Source organism: Hylobates moloch, unplaced genomic scaffold (assembly GCF_009828535.3).
Source record: "Hylobates moloch isolate HMO894 unplaced genomic scaffold, HMol_V3 SCAFFOLD_3, whole genome shotgun sequence".
Classification (NCBI taxonomy): Eukaryota; Metazoa; Chordata; class Mammalia; order Primates; family Hylobatidae; genus Hylobates; species Hylobates moloch.
Window position 1 is genome coordinate 6,400,221 of NW_026652278.1, and position 25,101 is coordinate 6,425,321.

Here is a 25,101-nt window from a genome sequence, read left to right on the forward strand (position 1 = left end):
CAAGAGTCTAAAGTAAGCCTGTACCTACCAAAGCCTTCTAGAGGAGAAGAGGACAAGGACGCTCTGGGATAATACTCAGGACTGGAATTTCGCCTGGCCCAGAGAATACTGTAAGCATATCACCAATGCAGAGGCGACCTTCCATGATGTGCTCAGAGCTGTCTGAATCACCACTGACTCCTTGGGAATTTCAAGGTGGAGACATGCAAATTCAGGCCGCTGAGGAACCACCTGAGGTTGCCAGGTTACCAAAACATGCTAACAATACTTATTTTCCACAATAAAAACTTCTTTTTCAGCAGATTCCATAGATTGAATGACAGGATCCTTTTTTTTTTTTTTTGAGACAGAGTCGATCTGTCACCCAGGCTGGAGTGCAATGGCGCCATCTCGGCTCACTGCAACCTCCGCCTCCCGGGTTCAAGCGATTCTCCTGCCTCAGCCTCCCGAATAGCTGGGACTACAGACGCGTGCCACCACGCCCAGCTAATTTTTGCATTTTTAGTAGAGACGAGGTTTCGCCGTGTTGGCCAGACTGGTCTCCAATTCCTGGCCTCATGGGATCCACCTGCCTCGGCCTTCCAAACTGCTGGGATTACAGGCATGAGCCACTCCGCCCGGCCATGAGGATACTATTCGTATCTCAGTCCCATCACAACATAAAGAAAAAATGGTACTTTTTGTTTGTCTCATTAGGAAACTCGTCAAAGTCTCCCATTTTTCTTTCTCCACCTATGAGAATGGCTGCATCACTCTTTCCCCAACAGCACAGCATGGAAAGGCTGGCGCCAATGAAGAGATGTGGCTGCGGTGTGCTAAGCTGATTCATGCCTCTCATCTTCTGAAATTCAAGCACGGAGCCTAATCTGAGAAGAGCTGTTTGGCCACATTTCAATCAAAAGGCAGAATTTTGAAAATGAGCACATGTGGAGGCCGTGCCACGTTTGCTGCAGTCCGCAAGCCGCTTCCGCAAACCCCACAGGCTCCTGTTTTGGTCATAAGAGCCAGGAAAAGTGCCCCGCAATGCACCCTCCCCACGGTCTGTAAGGAACTACTCGACATGCCCACACACCAGGCATCTCCACTCAGCGAACAAAATGTTTTAAACAAACGTTTATTAGCAAGCAAGTGCAAAGAACTAGTCACGGCTTGTTCCGCAGGCTTGAGGACCTCACAGCTCTTAGCCTTCCTGGAGCTCCACGCACCACCTTACAGTAAACACACACACGAGGCCGACATGAAAGAATCCAGGCGCAGGACCAGGGTATATTAACAGCTGGCTTCGGGAGGCCAGAGTCCTCTGACCTGAGTTCAAGACTGCACACAGGGAGGAAAAACAGGTATTTCGCAAAGTATGTTGAAGACACAGAAGGGAGTTTTAACTAAATTTACTCACACTAAAAAGAATCCTTTCTACTGATTCTAAGCGGGATGTTCTTAAAGAAATTATGTAAATCTTTATGTTTTGCTGTAACTCACACAATAAAAAGTTTGAATAAATGTCAATAAATTCCACCATGAAAGAGCTGGTAAGTTATCATAATAAATCTAATAATAATGAAACCCAATAATTGCTTAGTGCTTTCTAAGCGCCAGGGATTAGTCCAGGCACTCTACATGTAATAACTTATTAAAATTTCCACACAAGCCTACAATCATGCTCTGAGTACGGACAAGAAGGCTGAGGTACAGAGAGGTTAAGCAACTTGCCCAAGATCACAGAGCTTGTGAGGGACAGAGCTGCACATCAAGCCCAGGCAGCCTGACTCCAGACTCCAGGGCTCTGCTCTTCAATACCATGCACGCCGCTAAGCTGGCCCAGGCACCATGCACAGCCTCTGGTGTCTTCCTAGACCTCTGGGGCACAGATGGACAGAGGGGTGGACAGAAGGAATCCAAGACAGTGACAGCTGAAGCTTGTCAAAGAAAAGGGAAGGTGCTCTTTAAAGAGCAAGGAGATACATTGCAAAGTACAAAACTGCATCTAATTCACACTAAACAACCAATCTCGTTAACACAGGAACACATGCATTTGTCCATTCATCAAAGGCTCACAAGGAAGCCGCGGTGTCAGACACTCCGCATCCATAGCTCAGTTTCACTGAACATAAAGTGAAGATTTCAAAGATAAACGGAAGGTGTGCAGGAGAACAAGAATTTATTCCAGAATATTATGATGATTTATCACATATCTCTTTCAACAAGGTTTTTAGGTATGTTAAGAGGGAAACGATACTAAAAATTATAGCAGTAAACTCAGAGTTTTGAGCAGGGGTAAATACACAGTCATAGACAAAAGTACATGAAAAAGACTCTAAATAACACAAATACCAAAAAAAGAAGTATTGGTTTTAAAACAAAGTAGGAACTTACGTGTAGGCTAACGTTGCACTAAAGTGTTTCTTAATGTAAGTTTCCAAAACAGGATTAAAATGCTGAAATTTTCTATCAGCAATCAGTCCAATGATAAATACCTGTCAAATTAATCAATAATGTTTTCATTAGCAACATAATGTAAGCCATTTTATAATCTTCATCAGAACCATTTGCACCCCTGTGTTAGGATATGAACCATAACATTTTCAGATAGAAGTTGGTGGCTAGTTTACCTCTTCTTACCCTAGAAATGACATTTGCCTAACTATAGTTTTACATTAAAAAAAAAGAAAGAAAGAAAAGAAAAAAAAAATCTGCCACCTTAATTCATCTTTGATTGGATTTACAACTAAAAATGCGTTCAAGGTCACTGTGACGAAGCAGCCCCCGACTCCGGCCTCAGAGGCTGCAGCATGAGAGAACGCTGTGTTATCCAAGCACATGAGAAGGAAAGCTCTCTTACCAGAGCATCAAAGACTAACGTGTCAAAAGTCTCACTCTCCGAGTTCTCCATCATGATGTTGAAGAGGGCATCCAACGTGTCCTGAAGAAACTGCATAGACACAGAAGGTCGGTTGACAATGTGAACCCACCAGACTCCCCCCACACACTGGAATAACTATCATCTCTGCAGTACTCCAAATACCCACCTTGCCCCCAGCACTACCTATAAAGCCACTCGGGATCTTTTTCAGCCACTAGATGCACAAGACAAAAATTTTGGATGAGTGAATTCAGAACAAAGAAATGCCACTAGAGTTAAATGGAGAGGGTCAAAGCAAGGAGAGAGCCCCCAGGGGGCTTTTCCAACCCTCTTCCCAGTTTTCATAAGGCTGGTGACAAAGCGCTGAATGGCAACTCTAGGAAGATGCATCTGACTCATTCTACACACTGGGTACAGGACTTCAGCTAGTGGATGGGCAGAAGCCACACAGGGACTGGACCCAGCTGAGTGGAGGGAAGGACCTTCTACCAACCAGGGTGCCCAGGCATGGAAGAGGATCGTGATTCTGAAACTGGAATACACAGCAGTATCCCAGTTTTGAGACTAGAAGGTGCTTACTTCATTCAATAACAACGTCGAAATTACAGTTACAGTTGACTAAAATTTACCAAATAAATACTACCGCAAAGAAGGACAAAGCATCATACATGTAATTAGGAAGAGACTTCAAAGGCATGTCACACTACAAGTCAGCTTCAAGTCCCACCCCATCCTCCCCTGCAGGAAATGTAAGACGGACTGGAGATCACTGTGTTGGAAGTGATGATCCATATTAGAAGAGAAGGTCAAAAAGAGGCAGAATGCCACACAACAAAATACTGGCCATAAACATGATGAAGTACTGATCTATCACGATTACTCATTAGGGATATACAAAGGGAAACCGTCATGAGGTATCACTTCACACCCACTATCCAGGCTACAATTTAAGATGAATAATAAGAAGTGGGCAAGAACACAGAGAAACTGGAGACCTTGTACACTGCTGGTAGAAATGTACAATTGTGCAATTGCTATGAAAAGCAGTTTGACAATTCCTCAAAAAGTTAAACACAGATTTACCATATAAGTCAACAGTTTCATTCCTAGCCATATCTCCAAAAGAAAGGAAACATATGTTCACAAAGTAACTTGTACACAAATATTATTCATCATCTCCAAAAAAGCAGAATCAATACAAATGTGTGTCAACTAATGAATGGAAAGACAATCTGCAGTCTATCCATGTGATGGAATGTTATTGGCCATAAAAAGGCATAAAAGCATAAAAGGCATAAAAGCAGGCCAGCTGCAGTGGCTCACACCTGTAATCTCAGCACTTTGGGAGGCTGAGGAGGCCAGATCACCTGAGGTCGGGAGTTCAAGAGCAGCCTGACCAACATGGAGAAACCCCCATCTCTACTAAAAATACAAAATTAGCCGGGTGTGGTGGCGCACACCTGTAATCCCAGCTACTCAGGAGGCTGAGGCAGGAGAATCAGTTGAACCTGGGAGGTGGAGGTTGTGGTGAGCCAAGATCCTGAGATTGTGCCATTGCACTCCAGCCTGGCCAACAAGAGCAAAACTTCATCTCAAAACAAAAAAAGGCGTGAAGCACTGATAGTCACTACAGCACGGATAAACCTTGAAGACACGATGCTAAGTGAGAGAAGCCAGACACAAAAGGCCACAGGGGGTATGATTCAATTTACATAAAATATCCAGAACGGGTAAATTCATCGAGACAGGAAGCAGATTAGTGGTTACAGGGAGAGGAGGAAGTGACTACTAATAGCTATGTGGTTTCTTTTGGGATGATGAAAGTGTTCTGATATTAGACAGTGGTAATAGTTGTACAACTCCGTGAAGACACTAAAAACTTCTGAGTAAAAGGATGAATTTTTTGGTATGTGAATTATATCTCAATGAAACTGTAATTTAAAGAAAAATAAAAATAAATGGGTGAGGTGATCACACAGCAAGGACATCAGAGGAAAGGCTGAGTCAGGCGTTTGGTTCAGATTCCTCCTGGACTGTGCAGCCTCTTCCCAATACCCAGGGGGCCTTCGGGATGGCATGGAGGATCTCAAACTGCTATAGCCCCAACACTAAAGAAGCAAACCACAGACTCCTGCTCGCAAAGGAGGGCTGTGGAACCACAGCAGCAGCAAGAGCCTCGCCCGTCTCCTTCGGGAGAGAGGATGCCCAGCGTGCCCAGCATGAGATCGGAGACCCTTTCAGGAGTAAAATCCTCTCCATGCTTGGCTGTGCCAGCCACCACCTACTTTACACCAGAGAATGTCACATGCAAACAGTGGCAAACAAAACCAACCTGACCAAAAGCCATGCTGGTCTGGATGTCGAGGGATTGATCAACTCCTAACTATGTGGATCTGCACCACTTTGTTACTTTTGTACCATTTCCCATCACTTTTAGAATGTAGATTCTTTGCGAAGGTCAAAACTTGATGCCATCTGCTAACAGCCGAATGTTCTCCTGCCAACAGGCTCCCAGGTGGCAGGACCTGGCTTGTCACGGTTCACGCAAAGTCCCTAAAGTAGACCACCTGGTCCCACCCAGACACATGACATGGTCAGTGGCACAGAAACAGAACCACAGGGAGATGGAACTGCACATATTGGGCTGCAGAGCTGCAGTGGGGCAGGGGTGAGCACCTGAAGGAGGGCTTCACACGGAGCCATGAAAGGGCTTCATCTGGCACCCCACCCTCTCTCTAAGACCATGTTCAAGGGGACCAAAGTCACCATTTCCATTTTCCATCTAATGGGACAGCGCACCTTTTGCTAAATACACAAATACCTTCCTCAATCTATCAAGCAATGCCATCTCTCTCCTATCAGTCATCAATATGCAGAAGGGACGTCCTGAATAAATGGAACCAAACCCACAATCTATCAGCATCCCTATCAGCAAAAGGAGTCCCATGCAGGCGGGAATTCCTCAAGTCCTGGCTGGCCATTAACAGCCCCGTGGCCTCAAGTCAATTCCGCTCTCTAGGCTCACGGTGCATGTCAGACATGCCAGCAGAGAAAAAGCACAAAGTTAGGCAAAGTAGGTAAGGGCTGGACAGGTCACCCAGGCTTGCGTGGTACCAGCATGCGCAGGAAGAAGGGAAAGGTGTAAAGGCCACGTCCAGGGATGAATAATCAAACGTGAGAATCTATGAGATAAGGGGAATGGGGGAGAATGACGGGACAAGATCATTCTACATTCTTCCAGGTAACTGTGGCAACCGGTCAACAGAAACACAACTCGTTCCTAATATGATACAGGGACTTCAAAATGAAAGAGGACAAAATTTCATTAACTGGATTCTTCTCAACTACGTTCATGTATTCACCTAATTTCCATCTGAATTAGGGAATTTACAGAACGCAGGGAAGTCTAAAATGCAATTAACATTGTCCAAGCCATTGGGAGAAGACCAGGACTGAGAAGATGATTAAAATCTTAAGATTTGCGAGGATACGTCTGAAGGGTTATACGATTCAGGAAACTGGGGCGACCAAATTAACTGATACTGAAGTGAAGCACATTGCTGGTTAATTAAGGCCATTTTAAGTAATTAATTTTTACAGAGATAAGGTCGTCTCTTTCTGCAATCACCTCTCCTAGAGGGTGAGGAACTGAGGCAGCAACACACAGACCTTGGTGGAGAGTCTATGCTTACAGAACGCCACATGCCAGTGACCCCCTTATCGTCCCATAGCCAAAAACAGAACCAACTAAAAATGGAAATTCGCTTCCTCACGTACAAGGAAAAGTTACCCCAGCAAATTGTGGGGTATCTGAGAGCAGAGAAGAGCCTAATACTGCAGAAAATATCAGAACCACAAACAATTACAGAATAAAGAATTCCAGAAGCTGAGTGCTCCCAGGGACCTCAGGCCATGTAATCTGACTGCCCTATCTCATAGATAAAAATGCTGAGGCCACAAGGGTCTGAATAAATAATTATACCCGACACTGCTGCAGAGCGTCCCATGGGAAGAAAACGGCCCAGACAAGTCTCTCAGTGTCGTGATCTTTCTACCACACCACAGACCTCTCCTGGTCACTTAAAGAGGATCTCAGGGAGTCATAAGCCAGGGCTAGTACGAATGTTGATGGCAGTAACAAGGATCACGACAACAGTAAAAAGACCTGAGACTCCACAACGACCCTGCAGAAGGCACTACTGTTACCCCACTTCTCACGGCAGGGGAAAGAGAGGCTTAAAGAGGCCACTGAACGTTGTGAGTCCTGTAGCGAGGACCTATAGGAAGAGGACACAGAACCCCCGATGAGGTTGACTACAAAGCCAGTCCCCTTCACAGCTAACCCAGACAGTCACCCCAAACCAGAAGCCAAGAAGCACTCTGTGCACCTAGAGGTGTATGTCACTATTTTTTTGTTTTGTTTTTTGGAGACGGAGTTTTGCTCCTGTTGCCCAGGCTGGAGTGCAATGGTGCGATCTCAACTCACTGCAACCTCCACCTCCCAGGTTCAAGCAATTCTCCTGCCTCAGCCTCCCGAGTAGCTGGGATTACAGGCATGCGCCACCACGCCCGGCTAATTTTGTATTTTTAGTAGAGACGGGGTTTCTCCATGTTGGTCAGGCTGGTCTCGAACTCCTGACCTCTCAGGTGATCTGCCCACCTCGGCCTCCCAAAGTGCTGAGATTACAGGCGTGAGCCACCATGCCTGGTCCGTATGTCACTATTTTTTAAAGAGAGTATAACCACAATGCTATACTACCTTTGGAGTCACTGCCTACTTCTGTTAATATACATTAAAAAAAAAAAAAAGACCCAAAAAGTCCCTTTGGGCTCCACGTTACCTTCACTACTTCACCACCATCGACTTTCATCAGCTGCCTCAAGTTCTGCTGCAGCAGGCTGGTGTTGGAGCGCCACTTCAAGAGCCCCAGAAGGTCCACTGGAAACAGAAAATGACAATCAGCTCTTCACAAGCAAGAACTCTGTTCTGTCTCTGTGAATCATGCATTACGTGAGGTTCTCTATAAAATTTTGTGAACAGAGAAATCAACCCTATTTTAAAAGATTCACCTGCTATATATTCCATTCCTTTGTAGCAACATACTTAACACCTAGTACGTTTGAATTCATTATTCCCAATGACATTTACCATGAAATGATTTCTGTGTAGAAGCTTTAAAAATGCATTTGGGGAACTGAAAAAGAACTTGTCTTTCCATTCTACAAGAAGGCAGTTTCAAAGCACCACAAGGCCTGAAGACGCCTGCTCACCCAGAAAGTGCTGCCCAGGCACTGGATACCAAATGGTTTGTTTTTCCTGCTCAAGAACAAGCTGCTATTTTTTTTATAGATAATATAAATAAAATAACTAACACAAATTAAAGTACTGAGCCTGCAAGGTTAGGAGTCCCCGCAGCTACAGTAGCTCTTGACAACTGAGACCACGCCTGCACCGAGGTTCACGCCTGCACTGAGGAGTAAGCTTCCAGCCCTCACCATGTCTGGGCTTCCACAGAAGTTTGTGGTTCTTATGGTTGTGTTTTGGTTTGTTGCATTTTTTTATAGAAAAAGTAAGGAATGAATATGCTGGTTTTTAAAGATGCAATGTGGAAGAGGACAGTGTCCAGAAATGTTTTTGTTTAAGGCATCAAGATATTCTTTTTTTTTTTTTTTTTCCTTGAGACAGAGTTTCGCTCTTGCTGCCCAGGCTGGAGTGCAATGGTGCAAACTCAGCTCACTGCAACCTCCGCCTCCTGGGTTCAAGAGATTCTCCTGCCTCAGCCTCCCAAGTAGCTAAGATTACAGGCGCCCACCACCACACCCAGCTAATTTTTTTTGTAGTTTTAGTGGAAACAGGATTTCACCATGTTGGCCAGGCTGGTCTCGAACTCCTGATCTCAGGTGATCCACCTGCCTCAGCCTCCCAAAGTGCTGGGATTACAGGTGTGAGCCACCATGCCTGGCCCAAGATATTGTTTAAGGTTAGAAGACAGGATCCAAAAGCTCTCTAGGAAAGTACATAAGCCTACCCAATTTTCTCCTGAAGTTATATTATCCCATTACTTGAAAAAATACCATTAACAAAGTACATCTAATTTACCATTATGCTTGAAAATCAACTTCAGCTACAGAAGCTGTCTCCATAAAAGAAAGAATCAAAAAACAAAACCCTAGTTAACAATGAAGAAGAAAAAAAAACAAAAACTCTAATTGTGACTATAGGTAGAAATTCAGGAAATACAGACATCCATTATAACTTCAGCATCAAACTGTACAAAAGGCATGAACGCAATAAGCTCCAAAACAAGTACAGCTGACAAAGGGAAGAGTTAAAAATAGGGAGACAAAAAAGGAGCACCCAAAGGTCCTGTGGAAGGTGCCCAAGTGTGGGCTTAACCACCAGCACACAGCAACCACTTGGCCTGGGGAAGTAACTTCACCTCAGTGTTCTCATCTGAACCATGGGTACAGTGTTGCCTGATTCACAAGGTGGCTGTAAGAATTAACTGACATGACCTGTAGAAAGCACTTAGCAGAATGCCTAGTCCAAAGCACAAATGGCAGCAGTCATCCCAGGAGAGGATGACGAATTGAGCAATCTACTTTTTTTTTTTTTTTTTTTTGAGACACGGTCTCACTCTGTCATCCAGGCTGGAGTGCAGGAGCACAACCACGGCTCAATGCAGCCTCTAACTCCCAGGCTCAAGCGATCCTCCCACCACAGCCTCCCAGGTTGCTGGGGCTACAGGTGCACGCCACCACGCACAGCTAATTTTTAGTAGAGATAGAGACTCGCCATGTTGCCCAAGCTGGTCTTAACCTCCTGGGCTCATGTGAACCTCATGCCTCAGCCTCCCAAAGTGCTGGGATTACAGGTGTGAACCACTGCACCTGGCCAACATGTCTTCATTTCTAAGTGAAAGTGAAGTAATGGAAAAGGCTCCATCCTGCCCAGACACACTCTTGGTCTTAGGGTTAAGGGAGATTTCTATCTCACAAGAATTACCAGTATTTCCTTAACAGACAGTAATAATCTGGATCCCTTCATTCAGAGTTGGTGGCATACTGTATTGTAAGTTTGAGACAAAGTCCAAATGGGCTGATGAGTAGTAAAACACCTTGGAGCAAAGGGAGTGTTGGAAGAAAACAGGGCTTGTCCAGCCCCCATGAGGCTGCCCAAGGCAGATGAGTCCCACCCCAGGCCCTTATTACTGGGACTCACGGCCCATATTCATGACTCCTTTCTAATTATATAGTCAGTTAATTGAGAAGAGGAATCACATCTTATACTTCTTTCATATCCCCCACAGCATCTAGCATAATGCTGAGGACAGAGAAGTTTAATACAAACCTCAATGAATAATTCAGCCACTGCGTTTCCCTAAGTAATGGAGCTTCGCAGGAACAAATCATGGTTTCAGAAAAATGATTCCCTCAAATGAGAATGTGGGAGTCGATGCTTAGATGCCATTTGGGGCAGCTCCATCTTGTACACACCTGACATGCCACAATCCCGAGAAGGGGAACCGTGGCTGGTGAGAAATGAAAGGCAGACTTCCCATCAGTCCTGGTGAGTGGCATCACATCGGAATTTCCTTGTTGCCCGGCAACAGCTGCTGCTGAGAGCAGGGTGCCCTCTCCCTCACTCTGGGGAGGGGATTACTCTGCAGCTGGTGCGACTTAAGGAGCTTGAAGATGAAAGGAGGGATCGCCACTGACCCCACCCCCCGGGGGGATGTCCTGGTCCACGGTCTCCTTCTCCAGGGTCATAAGGGTTAAGAAGGATTCTGTGGATGGGCCTCATCACCTAACTGCAGCTCAGAGCATTGCTTTGAATGGGGGAAGGATGAGCAAGTTCCACGTAATGACTTCCAAGCATGCTTTCGGAACATGACCCAAGTATGAGATGATGGCTTCCTGCACCATGAGCTCTGCAACACATGGCACCTACTGAAATGCTAAAGTGTGGCCCACCTGGAAATGTCACCTTTGGGTTAAATTAGGCTCTGGATGCTGTCATCTGTCAGGCGAGTGGAGCTATCAAGGCCACATCCAGAGACTAACATGTCACAGGGGAGTATCCTTTCCATAACTAAGTCCCAAGTTGAGCCCCGCACTGCTGACCACATGATATGGTTTGGCTGCGTCCACATCCAGATCTTAGCTTGAATTCCCACATGCTGTGGGAGGGACCTGGTGGGAGGTAATTGAATCATGGGGGCAGGTCTTTCCTGTGCTGTTCTCGTGACAGTGAATAAGACTCACGAGATCTGATGGTTTTAAAAAGAGGCGTTCCCTGCACAAGCTCTCTCTCTCTGCCTGCTGCCATCCACGTAAGACATGACTTGCTCCTCCTTGCCTTCCACCACAATTGTGAAGCATCCCCAGTCACGTGGAACTGTAAGTCCATTAAATCTCTCTCTTTTGTAAATTGCCCAGTCTCAGGTATGTCTTTATCAGCAGCATGAACACGGACTAATACACCGCACGTTCCCTGGGCACACCCTAGCAGGCTCCCTGTGCATTCCCTCCCTTCCCCACTGCACAGCTACATAGATCCCACCCCCAGGTATGGCTTTGCATTTCCTCATGGAGACCACTACACAACCACAAGCAAGGACCCTTCATAAATGGTTCAAGACATGTATGCAAATGGAATATAAAATTATCCCAATAGGCTTAAGGCACTTGAGAGACTTACTGCTCCCACACCAAGCAGTTTACTCAGCAGACCAGCAGTGGGAAAGTGTAGCCCAGAACAACAGAGTGCAAAGTGCAGAAACGGAAAGATCCAAAAGCATTTGACCCATGGCTCGCATGCCCAAACACACAGCACACTCGGTGCACGCTCCACTACAATGTCCTGACTTCCAGACGATGGCTTTACTTTTGTCCTGTGTTTATCCTATTAAAGTCCAAACGATGACTGTCCCTTGGGCAAATCCAAAACTACTGCCATGATTTACGGACAATCCCCCAGAGACACAATTCATGACAGCAACAGATATTAATAATCAAAATCCATTATCAGGCAGTTAAGAGGAAAAAATTGGATTTTCAAGCTCTGTTTCAAGAGAGCATAAAGTCACTCTGCACAGCTGTGATACGGCTGCATTTGGAAGATGCAATTTTTAAATGTAGGATTTCTGCCTCTTCCAAACAGAGTGACAGCAACAACATCAGTGTGCTCTGAATAAGAAGTACCCCTGGCTGGACAGCAATGTCACTTGAGAGGCTGCAAGCAGTGGTGGTGCAGGCACTCAAAGCGGTGGTGGTGCAGGCACTCAAAGTATCGGCCGACTCCCGCACAAGGGCACGGCACCAGCTGATGGATGAGTGATCTGCCACATTAGGGCTGAGCTTTAGGGTGTGGGAATCAGCAGGGGGTGCCTTATCCCACAACACAAGGAGGGCTAGAAAGTATCATCCAAACCAGCTTTTAAAAATAAAGATAACTGGTAATTATCTCAGAGAGTAGCTGAGAATGGGGAAGACATAAAGAGGGAGGTGAGCTCCCAGCCCGCTGTTCATGTAACCCTCACTAAGCCCTCTGAGGCAGGCACTATTCCCATATCGACAGACAAGGAAGATAAGACTCAGAAACGTGCAGAAGACCGTTGTTCAAGGGCATCGCCAGGGTTAACACAGGGCTATGGTCCGATTCCAGGTCTTTGGTCTGACTCCAAATCTTGTGCACTTTCCTTTATGCCATGCTATCTTCCTTTCGCCAAAAATCATTTTAAGAAGTAAATCCATTGCTTTATCTCCCTTTAAGAGTAATACAGCTGGGCACAGTGGCTCGTGCCTGTAATCCTATCACTTTGGGAGACCAAGACGGGAGGTTTGCTTGAGCCCAGGAGTTTGGGAATAGCCTGGGCAATAAAGTGAGACCTCATCTCTATAAAAAATAAAAATAAAATTAGCCAAGCATGATGCTACACACCTGTGGTCCCAGCTACATGGGAGGCTGAGGTGGGAGGATCGCCTGAGCCTAGGAGGACAAGGGTGGAGTGAGTTGAGATCACACCACTGCACTCCAGCCTGGGCAACAGAGCGAGAATGAGACCTTGTCTGAAAGAAAAAAAAAAAAAAAAAAAAAAAAGAATAACCCTCAGACCAGAGTAGAAGTGTGAATTTTAAATTACAACAAATGAACAAATACCGCCTTCTATGCATCGATAGATCATCACAGCCCGATGCAATGAATGCCTTACGGGTGACGTTCATGCACCTACGGAGGACACCTCCACACAGAAAGGAGCATGGAAAAGACAGGACTGAGGCAGAGCTCCTGGGGTGAATGTGTTTCTCCTCTCGAACGCACCGTTCTGGGTCAGTTTGGTGGAGCACACAAGCGTGGAGATCTGGAAGGAGTCCTTGCTAATGGTGCAGCTCCCAAGGCTCTGCATGCTCTTGCCCGTGGCCGAGTGGCCCTTTTCTTCCAACTCCGCCTTAGTGGAGGGCAGACTCAAGTACGTGGCTGCATCTTCCAGCTTCTTCGCTTCAGCCTATGGGTTTAGTCATGCCATATGTCAAAGGCAATTCACAAACAGCAACACACCATTTTTGCCATCCTTTGTTATCCCCAATCCTTGTAACCATCATAATTGCTTTTTATCATATTAAATACACATTTTAATAATTTCCCTTATTCCTGCAGCATAATTCATGTTCATGGCATTTTTATATGGTACCTATTGTTATATTATATATCATCTTTTCCCGTTAGGAACAACAAAAGGGGTGGTCATCGGAAATGTTCATTTACATAATTAAATGTAGCTAGATAGCAGCTTCCTCACAATGATGGGAAATGTCGGTTCAGGTCAGGAGGCCCAGAAAAGACTGAAACTGTTTATAGCAATAATATTGCACCAGTGCAACCAGATACCTTATAGACGATAAGATCATGCTCTCCGTCTCGCAGGGTGGTACCATCGTATCTCATCAGCTTGACAAATGCTAGTGCAAATATTTTCTCAGATTTATCCTTAGCTGTAAAACAAAAAACAAAATTGATGATTGCCTTCAATTATCATGACAAAATAACATTATAAGAAGCTACAAAGGCTACCTTTATGAAAACAATTACAAAATTATACGAACAGGTATTAAAGTCAATCTAATAAACATATGGAAAAATGGACCATGTTTACAAGTAAGAAGACTCCTAGCATAAAGGGATCAGTTGTTCTCAAATTAATCTGTAAATTCAAAGCCATTCTAATCAAAATCTCACAGAAGAGATTTTTCCTGGAACGTGAAAACGGATTCCAGGATAAAGGGCCAAGAAGAGCAGCACGGTCTTGAAGAAGGCAGAGGAAAGCCCGCAACACTAGAAAGCGGGAGTAACTGTAAAGTGACAATAAGAAAGACCATGTGCTTTTAACCTAAGACACCCAGACCAGCGGAAATAAACAGGGCCTGGAAACAAGAGGCCACAGTAAACGACAGAGGCTGGGAAGGGGCAGACCGTTCCACCAAGGAAACTGCGCGTCAATACAGAAAATTAAAATCAATTCCTGCCTCGCAATATCCATCACGTGAATTACCAATGGACTAACGACCTCAATGTGAAATTGTCCTGCCTTTGGCGAGAAAGTTCATCCCCCAGGTATCTGCATGTGGGGCTCACTCACTTCATTCAAGTTTCTGCCAAAATGTCACCGTCTCCAAAGTGACCACATCTTGTCTAAAATAGCCCATTAGTCACCCAATCACCCTCTTTCCTCTCACCTGATTTAGTTTTCATGATAATTCTTATCACTACCAGACGTGTGTTTATGTGTGTGTACGTGACAGAGAGAGACAGAGACAGAGATAGAGATACAGAGACAGAGACAGAGATAGAGACAGAGATAGAGATAGAGATAGACAGAGAATCTTGTTGATATTGTTGCTATTTATTGTTGGTTTCATCCACTGGACCCTGGAATGTAAGTGACCTTTTGTTTTACTGCCATTTCCCAGTACATGAAATAGTGCCTGGTGCCCAACAGGTACTCAATCCATATTTGTGCCACTTTGGGAGACAGTCAACAAACAAATGAGCTTTCAGATGATAAAGAAAACAAAACATTGTGGTTTCTTAAGGGGTCACAGTGACAACAGGGACAATCCAATTTATTAGTCAAAAGACATCTCTCTGAGAAGCTGGACAGCACATAAGCCAAGATGTCAATGCTGCAGGAAGAGGGGGACCTAGCGCAGAGGCCCTCACGAGGACCAGTGTGGCACATCTGGGGACAGAAGACCAGTGTGGCTGGTGATAGGCAGAGAGCCAAAGGCGGGGAAGGACTGATGAGCCAGGACAGATGAGGAACATGGACTGAAGAAATGGATCTGCCAGAAATTCCTCAAGTTGCAATCCCAGTACAGCACAGAAACAGAGGACCAGAGCTGGAAACTATTTCTACAATTACAGATTCCAAGCTTTCTCTTTATAGATGAAAGGACAGAGATCAGAGAGGGAGAATGACACATCCACCCGCCTTGAGTCAGCGGCTCAAAATATTTACCCTCAGATCCCACTACCCAAGACAACATGGCTTATCGCCTTTGCCTTCCTGGTTGTGCTCAATACATCCTGGTAAATGAAATGGTTCCATGAATAAGCAACCAGCCAAAAAACACAGGAAGAGACAGAAGTAAAATATATGTACCCTAGGATTCTAAAAAAATAACTCTGTAAAAGGGCACCAGAGCACATAAAATATTTCAATATTCAAATGGCAAAGAACAGAACAGTTCCTCCTAAGTTTGGGTGGACTTGGAAACAACGACAACAAAAAAGACATGCCTCCATGAAAACAGCCAGGGTTCAGAAGGACGTGTGACAATAATGGTCAGCAGATGGCTTCTACTGACCCTACCAGTAAGTAGTACAGTAAGTGCACCTTTTATTAACATTGTGCATCTTCACGTCCAAGAGATGGCCTGCTTTTTACTGCATGCTCACTAGCAGCCATCATGAGGTGGATGGTTTATATAACAAGTTTACAGAACCTTAGGAACCACAGTAAGGGTTATGTGTTCTGGAGTGTGGGTAGAGCTGCCCATTCCCTAGGCCGCCCCACCCAACAAGCCCACTACAATCAGGGAAAACTCAGCTCCTGGCCAGCTGGGCCTGAGAGCTGCAAGTCTGCCCGGCTCTGTGGACCACACGGTCTGGTGCACCTGGAGTTGCTGACAGGTTGCTGGAAAGGTATTACGTCAACCTATCGACACCAAACTTTCCAATCCCAAGGACAGATCCCAGGTGAGAAATCCCATCACTTGTTCCCTTTGCTAGCCTCCTCTTCAGGGTAGCAAGCGGGGACCAATGTGGCCTCAGCTCTTTCTATCTGCTTCTGCCCCAGTTATCTGCATGCAGGGCTGGCTGGGGAGGCCCCAAAGGCCATGGTCAGCGGCCGACATCCAGGCGTTCATTGGCATCGCACTTGCAACGCTCAACATGTTTCCAAAATCCCACAAGCTGTGGCCACGGAGACTTCATTTATTATGCAAATGTGTCCTGGTATGTTGGGTGATAGCATCTTGTCTATAATGAGTACTTAAAACTGACAAGAAAAACAAGGATTTTGAAAATTAAAATGCTACAGGAGCTATCGCTCTGTCCTAGTATAATTTATTAATTAGAGAGAACGAGCTTGTTAAAAGACGGGAGCGTGATTTTGAGACGAGTCCTCTGTGGATTCCAGAACCCTGTCCTCACCCTGTTTCCTCCGTGGGCCTCAGGGTAATGTATGCATGGAGCCCTAGAGGGTCTGGGGCACACTGCAGCCCACTAGGCTGGCCCCCGCCATGCCCTCCATGCCTTGGTCCAGGACACACCTGTGCCCACAGCCACCCCCATTCCACCAGCACCCTCCGCTCACATCATACCTCTGCCTGATTCACGTGATACTCACAGGCTGCCACGCCCTAGCTGGTTCTTGCAAACTAATCTCAAACCTTAACTCAAACCTAAGCTCTGCAAGAGGGGAAACCCCAGCAGCTTGTTGTGTATACAGCAGGAACTCAAAGCCAAAGGAAAGAAGTGGCCTCGCCACTCCCCCAAGGCATTGGAGCATAAGGCTCGGGCACAAGGACCTGGATTAGAACCAAGGCTCTTCCACTGACTACTTGGGTGCCTTTCAGCCCCTGACCTGGGGTTTCCAAGCCCCAGTTTCCTCATCTGTAATGTGGGAAGTAATAATACTGATACCACATGGGAATCTTGCGAGGACAAATCCAAATAACACAATAAACTTCTTGTGTCGGGCACATGGTAAGAGCATAGTGAACGATGGCCAACATCTGTTAATAGTTGTTATTATCCTACAGCTTCGGCCACCAAGGATGTTGTGTACCATTAGCAGATCTGACTTGGTCTGGGGTCTGGTAGCCTGGATCTGGTCCTGGGGTAAGGATGAGATGGCAGGGAACTGCCTTCCAAGCTGGCGGCCTTCCTGACCCTGCTTCTCCTGTTAGACATAAACCTGGATACCCTTGTAACTGAACCCCTGACCTGCGTGCACTGTTGGGACAGACAGGAGTGCAATGATGCATTCGGCAGCTGCCAGCCGCCACCCACCCCCCGCACTCCCCCGCCATGCACCACCCACCACCAGGCACCCCATGCTGCTTGAAATCCCTCCAGTCAGCCGCATCCCAGGCCGGGCCCCACCACACACACATCTGCCATTGACAGTCGTGGGCTGGCACCCCAGCTCTGCAGACCTCACACACCAGGCCTCTCCAACTCCCCTGAACAAGAGCAGGCCCCAGCTTCTCAACGGTCCCACAAAGTGGTCTACACACCATAACATCATGACCATGCTCGTGCATTTGCTCTCCAGGCTGCTCTCCTGCAGCCCCTCTGTCCAGGCACACCCACCCCACATGGAGGGCCCAGGGCAGGCCAGGCTCCAGAAATAGTCAGGTGAATGAACACATTATCCCAGCAGCAGCAACTACAATGGAGCCCCTATCCATACCAGGCACCGTGCCAAAAGGTGGCCAGCCTCCACCTTGCCTGACCTTCAAGAATACCCTAGGAGGAAGGTTTATGTATTTTTTGGTTTGTTTTTTGTTTTTGAGACAGGGTCTCACTCTGTTCCCCAGGCTGAAGTGCAGTGGTGCAATCACAGCTCACTGCAACCTCCGCCTCCCAGGTTCAAGCAATCCTCCTGCCTCAGCCTCCTGAGCAGCTGAGACTACAGGTACACACCGTCACACCAGGATAATTGTTTTGATTTTCAGTAAAGATGGGGTCTCACTGTGTTGCCCAAGCTGGTCTCAAACTCTGGGGCTCAAGCAATCTTCCACCTTCGCCTCCCAAAGTGCTGGGATTACAGGTGTGAGCCACAGCACCAGCCAGAAAGGTATTCTTATCCTCAAATGAAGACACAGAAGAGGCTCACGCTTAAGCTCCATCCAGAGCACACAGAACCTGAAACTACCCACTGCACAGTGCGACCCCCACAGGGTCATCAGTGACAAAAGGGTGGTCTGCCCTCCACACCACTCTTTTCCTTTAACTGCCTGCAGCACACAAGCCTGTAGCCAAATCTCTTTGTCACTTATTGTTCCAAATATTAATATGTCTCAGTTCCCATTGCCAAAGAAACACACACCCTGAAAGACAGGAATCATGTTTTCCTTCTATGATATCTTACTGACTAGCACAGGGCTACAGCTTTCGTTGACAATTAATTTAACAAAATGTGATGGAACAAACTTCAGTTATCAATAATACATTCTTTTTGAAGGAGAGTGATTGAAGTAGCAGTTCTTTCCTCCTGAAGTCTTGGCATCATGGTCAGTATCACAGAAGTGTCTATGAGAAAAGCCATCCCTGAGCTCCAGACAGCAAGGGCCACCAAGGAAGACAGAAAGGGCTCAAGATTTCCAGTTCCTAGACAGGAGGCCTTAAGAGCCCACGTTTGAGAGGTATTTGTTACAGCTCGGTAACTTTTCCGATGGATGGCAAAAGAAAGACGGGGACTCCCAGCAACACTGGGTAGGAGGAACTGGAGAAGGAAATCAAGATCTCCTGAGATGTGCTCAAGGAAAAAGAGAGAAGAATGTTTCCAAGGAATAGGTTCCGGTGGGAAACGAGCCTTATTGTGTTACGATAGCAAGTTCCAGAACAACTGAGAGTGGCCTCTCGCGCTTTCCCCCAGTCTCCCTTAAAAATACTTGGGGGAAGAAAGTGCTTGACTACTCACAGTCCTGTGATGACCTGTGGCGGAAGGTAAATCGAAGGTGACTGCGGTTAACGTCCTCAATGGGAATGGCCACCTTCAAGAATTGAAACAGAAGTTTAAGCACTGTTAATCAGTATCATCCAGCGTAACAGTTTTATTCAACTGGAGCTATCACGTACGACTGTAAATATTTCTATACTGCAGTGGCGAAAATACTGTACATCCAGTCCTCTATATGATTTTTCCAAAGACAAAATGCCTCTGCAAAATTTTGTATCGTATCGTAACAGCTGCCAAGCCAACTGACTCCGTGACACAGCTAGATTTTTTTTTCTGAATGCTCTGACCATTACTGTTAAGATTCTTATTTCTTTCTTCTTCTTTTTTTTTTTTTTTTTTTTTTTTTGATACAGAGTTTCGCTCTTGTTGCCCAGGCTGGAGTTCAATGGCTTGATCTTGGCTCACAGCAACCTCCGCCTCCTGCATTCAAGCGATTCTCCTGCCTCAGCCTTTTGAGTAGCTGGGATTACAGGCATGCACCACCACACACAACTAATTTTGTATATTTAGTAGAGAAGGTTTTTCCATGTTAGGCTGGCCTTGAACTCCTGACCTCAGATGATCTGCCCACCTCGGCCTCCCAAAGTGCTGGGATTATAGGCATGAACCACCACATCCGGCCAAGATTCTACTTTTAAACGTTGCTGTTTTTGGGCTGGGCATGCTGGCTCACGCCTGTAATCCCAGCAGTCTGGGAGGCCAAGGAGGGTGGATCACTTGAGGTCAGGAGTTCTAGACCAGCCTGGCCAACATGATAAAACCCCATCTCTACTAAAAATACCAAAAAAATTAGCCAGGCATCATGGTACATGCCTGTAATCCCAGCTACTCAGGAAGCTGAGGCAAGAGAATCGCTTGAACCCAGGAAGTGGAGGTTGCAGTGAGCCGAGACGGCACTACTGCACTCCAGTCTGGGTGACAGAGTGAGACTCCATCTCAAAAAATAAAAGTTGCTGTTTTTCTTCTCAGCCCCAACCTGGAAGGGTCTACACTCCTTCCACAGCTGTGGTGACCCGCCCACAGCTGCGCCAAGAAAGCTTTCCTGTTGTCACATTACACTCAAAGAAAAAAGACCTAATACACGCTGCCTCTAAGCAAAAATTGTCCCTAATTCTCACATCAAACATCTGTATTCCAGAGCCAACCCCTGGCCTGGTTTTCAAATATTCAAGCTCTCGGTGGTGGAACAGTGTTGACTCCATCATGGAGATGTGAGCACGCTGCATTATGAAAATGCACCACGTCAGAGCTACAGAACAGGCTCCGCCTCCCCAGCAATGACCTCCACAGGCTGGCAGCTCGGTTTTTTTGTTTGGTGTAAAGACAGCATGCCACACATAAAACAGTACTGGGAAGAGAAAGACAATAGCTATCTTAAAAAGACTCTGTCATTTGTCTCCATGAAAGTCCTATTTTTACGTCCAAAAGGAGATGAGAGTAAATGTATTCTAAGAAGTGCCAGTGTGGTTCCTTAGCAACCTTGAATGACTTTGCTGGGAGACACTCTGCCTGCCTAGAGCAGCTCCTGGGCTGAGGAGGATGTTTCCTTGGGTTACAAATGAGCATTTCATAATCAGCACCATGTGATAAAATGACCATGTAAATAATACCTTAACAGTCTCAAACCAGCGTGGCTGCTTTACTTGGTAGTAAATCACAGATTTGTATTCTGAAATCGCTTCATCACCAGCACCCGGGAAAATCACATGCTTTAAAAGAAGACATAAAGAGCTCACGTAAGACCTCATAGAGCTTGACACCATATACATCTCCCACTATATATGCGGGGGGACAGGTACGCTCCAAGAACACCAACACACCCCACCACAAATGAACGTGTTCCCAGCAAGGGAAGCACAGATCCACCTGAAGCCAGCGGCCAGCTCCAACCCCTGTTCTCACACATTGAAGATCTTGATGGTTATGACACATGGGGATGACACTGACCTCCAGTCCCCCAGACCCTCAATCCTAATAACTTTAACATTAGGATCTGCAGGAAGTTGCCTAATCCATCCCTAGGTCTAGGGTGAGGGACTGTAGACTAAAAGGTGGGAACCCTCCCCTCCCCTTCCTCCAGCCATGAACACTGTTTGCTTCACTCCAACCAGAAAGACCAGTGGCAAGGGAAGCGCCTATGTTTCCAGGGAGACGAGGCAGGCAGTGATGCTGGATGGGGTTCACCCAGAGAGAAAGACATCATGCTTCTCTTGGTGACACTGAGCCTTAGGCACAACTCCGTGGGCCCAGAAAAGCCCAGTCCTCCAGCCCTGGTGCAAAGAGGCATCTCACAGGGACAGCAGCTCTGGTTTGACCTCTGGGCATCAGAGGAGGCAATAGCTTCTGAGTACCTCCCAGGTGGACCCTGCAGGCTGCTATGGCCATGGAAGCAGATCTTCATGACCACCGGTAGGTAGAGCACAAGGTCAGAGCTCTGGCTGTCATGAGCAGGTGTTCAGTTCCAGCCCTCACTAGCTCTCTAACCCTGAGCAATTTAATTGATTTCTTAGGGCCTTCGTTTCTTCATCTCTCAAATCGTTAACAATGGTATCTGTACTTCTTGTGTGACTGCTAGACCTTTAGGCCTTGGGCTTATGACAGCAAATGAGACTCCATGATAAGGTTAGGCAAAGGTGGTCAAGACCACAGGGACCTGTTCGGGCACGGTGGCTCATGCCTGTAATCCCAGCACCTTGGTTGGCCAAGGCAGGCGGATCATTTGAGGTCAATGTGGTGAAACCCCATCTCTACTAAAAAATATAAAAATTAGCCAGGCACAGTGGCACACACCTATAGCGCTCCAGCCTGGGCAACGGAGCAACACTCCATCTCAAAAAAAAAAAAAAGGACCACAGGGACCTCCTGAGATAGGCCAGCTGCCGGGAGCAGAGGACCCCAGGCCCTGCATGGCAAGCTGGAGAAAGGGAAGCAAGAACCAACGCCAATCCCAAGAAACGGGATTCCAAAGCCCCACCTGTGACGCTATCTATGCTGTAGCAGAACCAAGGTGAGCACTTGGCAAGTAAAACTAAAACACTACAGATGAGCGCTCGCCACAATAAATACCTCTAATCGTTTCCCATCCTCATCATACACAGACACCGTGACCTCCACGTTCTTCGCTGTTGTTTTGCTTCCTTTATCAAAATCTCCTTGAACTAATGTTACATAGATATCGTTTCGAACATCACCTGAGGGGGGAGAAATCATACATTTAAAAAACAATCCATTATTCATAGCGTAATTGTGAATTTTGCAAGACTGTCTACCTCTCCTCATAGATTATTACAAATACATATTAGATGATTATGAAATATCTTCTACAAAACAGTCTTACCATTTAAATACATGACAAGAGCAATTTTCACCATGATAAAATTTTCTAGAAAGAGGAAAAATCTCAAAGTTTCTAATGATCTGCTTGGTTCTCATCTGGGCAGAGGACACTCTACCCTTCTCGGGGCAACCGACAACCAGAGGGGCTCCAATACTGTTAATGGCATCCACGGCCCATGGTAGCCCACACCATTGTCCCCTGTTGGATGGCTGGCTATGGCTGTCTGAGTCCTCAGTAGCCAAGGAATATCACAGTATCCACTGGCACTCCCAGATAACTGGCAAGGTTGCCTCCTATGCATTCTTCTTAAAAGCATGACTCCAAGAGTTGAACTAAAAGCTGATTTAGAATGAGGACCAGCCAGGGGAGGTGGCTCACGCCTGTGATCCCTGCACTTTGGGAGGCCGAGGTGGGTAGATCACTTGAGGTCAGGAGTTCAAGACCAGCCTGGCCAACATGGTGAACTCTCATCTCTACTAAAAATACAAAAATTAGCTACAGGGCTTGGTGGTGCAGGCCTGTAATCCCAGCTACTCGGGAGGCGGAAGTTGCTGGGAACCGAGATCCTGCCACTGCACTCCAGCCTCGGCAACAGAGCAAAACTCTGTCTCAAAAAAAAAAAGAATGAGGATCACCAGCCTAGGATCAGGGAGGAAAAATGCGTCTAGGGAGAAACTTTCTGCAGGCTCTTCCCTTCTGGCAGGCAGCTATCAGGATCCTGACTGGGGACCACAGAGAGAAGAACAAAACAGACCTGCCTATTTTAAAGTGAGATGGGCTTTTAATTGTAGGGGAAAAAAAACCGCAAGAAATGAGCTCAAGACTCTTCTTCCTATTGAGAACATAGGAAGCCCCTGGTAATGGCCCGACTGGGAGAACTTCACAAGCTTCATTAGCAACATGATTTAGAAGAAGCCTCGTTCCCAGCCACTGCTCCTCTGCTGCCTGCCTGGCCACCTCCCACGCCCTGACCACCCGCTCTCCCAAGGAGCCAAAGAGCGGTTCCATCAAGAGCAGCGAATGCCATTCTGGCTGAAGACCAAGGACCCCTTAAGGAAAGTAACTCTCTTTGCTCCTTGCTTTCTTGTTTTTGCTTTTTTTTTTTTTAAACTGCTCTATTTTGGCTTTTAATGTATCCAACTATTAAATTAAGCTTTCATTTAAAAGTCATTATCATAATAATCCCAGTGGGTTGCTACCAAGCCACAGTAGCTGTGTGGAAGGAGGCGCGGCTGCCACCCACTGATACTGACCACAAGAGAAATTAAGAACCGTGGAGCATAGGACGAGGGGTAGGCGCAAGGCCGCCCAACCAAGACTTGCTGCTTATTCGCTGTGTGACCTTGGACAAGTCGCTTAGCCTCCAAGGCCAGCACCACTGAACAGCCTCATTGATAAGGAAGGTATCAACTACACGATCTCTCAGCCTAAAAATTCTATCAAGGCACAAACACCATCATTGAAAAAGAACTTCAGGGCCGGGCGCAGCGGCTCACGCCTGGAATCCCAGCACTTTGGGAGGCTGAGGCGGGTGAATTGCCTGAGCTCAGGAGTTTGAGACCAGCCTGGGCAACACAGTGAAGCCCCGTCTCTACTAAAATAAAAAAACTGGCCAGGCATGGTACTGCGTGCCTGTAATCCCAGCTACTCTGGAGGCTCAGGCAGGAGAACTGCTTGAAACTGGGAGGCAGAGGTTGCAGTGAGCTGAGATCATGCTGCTGCACTCCAGCCCGGGTGACAGGGAGAAACTCCCACAGCCTCACTCCCAAGTACACCTCGAGTGCGTTACTCCAGGGCCAGCACAGAAGACCTCATTTACAGTAGGCAAACCCCACAGATGGGCATTCACCATAGACCCTCATCAAATGCCTCCCCAGGTTACAGAACATTCTGGGGAAGAAGGAACTAGAAGGAGACATAGTGGACTCCTGCTACCTTCCCAGCTCAAAGAAAAACTTGGCATCGCCTGCCTGGATCCTTCAGGACTCCAGGAGTCCAGCGAGCCACGAGAAAGTAGCAGAGCAGGACGCTGGGTGACAGGACAGGCTCTGCGCTGTCCAAAGAAGATGTGCATCCCCGCAAACGGCAACAAAACCAGGTGACACACAGGTTCTGCAGGCTAAAGGCAGGGAGACAGACTGATAACCACCCACACTCTCTCTCTCTAGTGCCCACAGCCTGGTCAGTCATTACTCGGCCAACAGAGAACACAGATGACCCACCCAAGCTAGAATCCCTTCCTATGAGATACATACCTGAGGACTTAGCACATGGAACCTGCCAGAACAATGGTCAACTGTATCATTTCCCTATGAATCTATCATGAGATGATCTACAAGTTTAGACTTACTTTTTTTTTTGAGACAGGGTCTCTCTCTGTCACTCAAGCTGGAGTGCAGTGGTTGTGATCATAGCTCACTGCGGCTTTGACCTCCTGTGCTCCAGGGATCCTCCCATCTCAGCCTCCCTAGTACCTGATACTACCAGGTACTACCTGGCGCTCACCATCACACCGGGCCTAGACTTAGTTTTTAAGTCTATCCATCATAAAGGAAACACTATTGGCATGAACTGGAAGCTTCTGAGTTTCCCTTTGAACATGAGGACATCCTAAGGACGCCAAGATACATGCATATTGCCAATTGCTTCATCCT

General features: G+C 46.6%; 1 protein-coding gene across 2 annotated transcripts in view; it reads right to left on the reverse strand.

The window, feature by feature from the left end:
• Positions 1–25,101, reverse strand: part of DOCK1 (dedicator of cytokinesis 1) — a 546,602-nt gene that overhangs the window by 409,132 nt on the left and 112,369 nt on the right. For both annotated transcript variants that reach the window (XM_032175218.3, XM_032175209.2), the window contains exons 14-21: positions 22,177–22,301; positions 20,721–20,819; positions 19,072–19,144; positions 13,752–13,855; positions 13,185–13,368; positions 7,702–7,799; positions 2,840–2,929; positions 2,374–2,474 (exon numbers count right to left, since the gene is read on the reverse strand). In XM_032175218.3, coding sequence (XP_032031109.1) covers positions 2,374–2,474; positions 2,840–2,929; positions 7,702–7,799; positions 13,185–13,368; positions 13,752–13,855; positions 19,072–19,144; positions 20,721–20,819; positions 22,177–22,301 — 874 coding nt within the window. The remainder of the gene's footprint in view (positions 1–2,373; positions 2,475–2,839; positions 2,930–7,701; positions 7,800–13,184; positions 13,369–13,751; positions 13,856–19,071; positions 19,145–20,720; positions 20,820–22,176; positions 22,302–25,101) is intronic.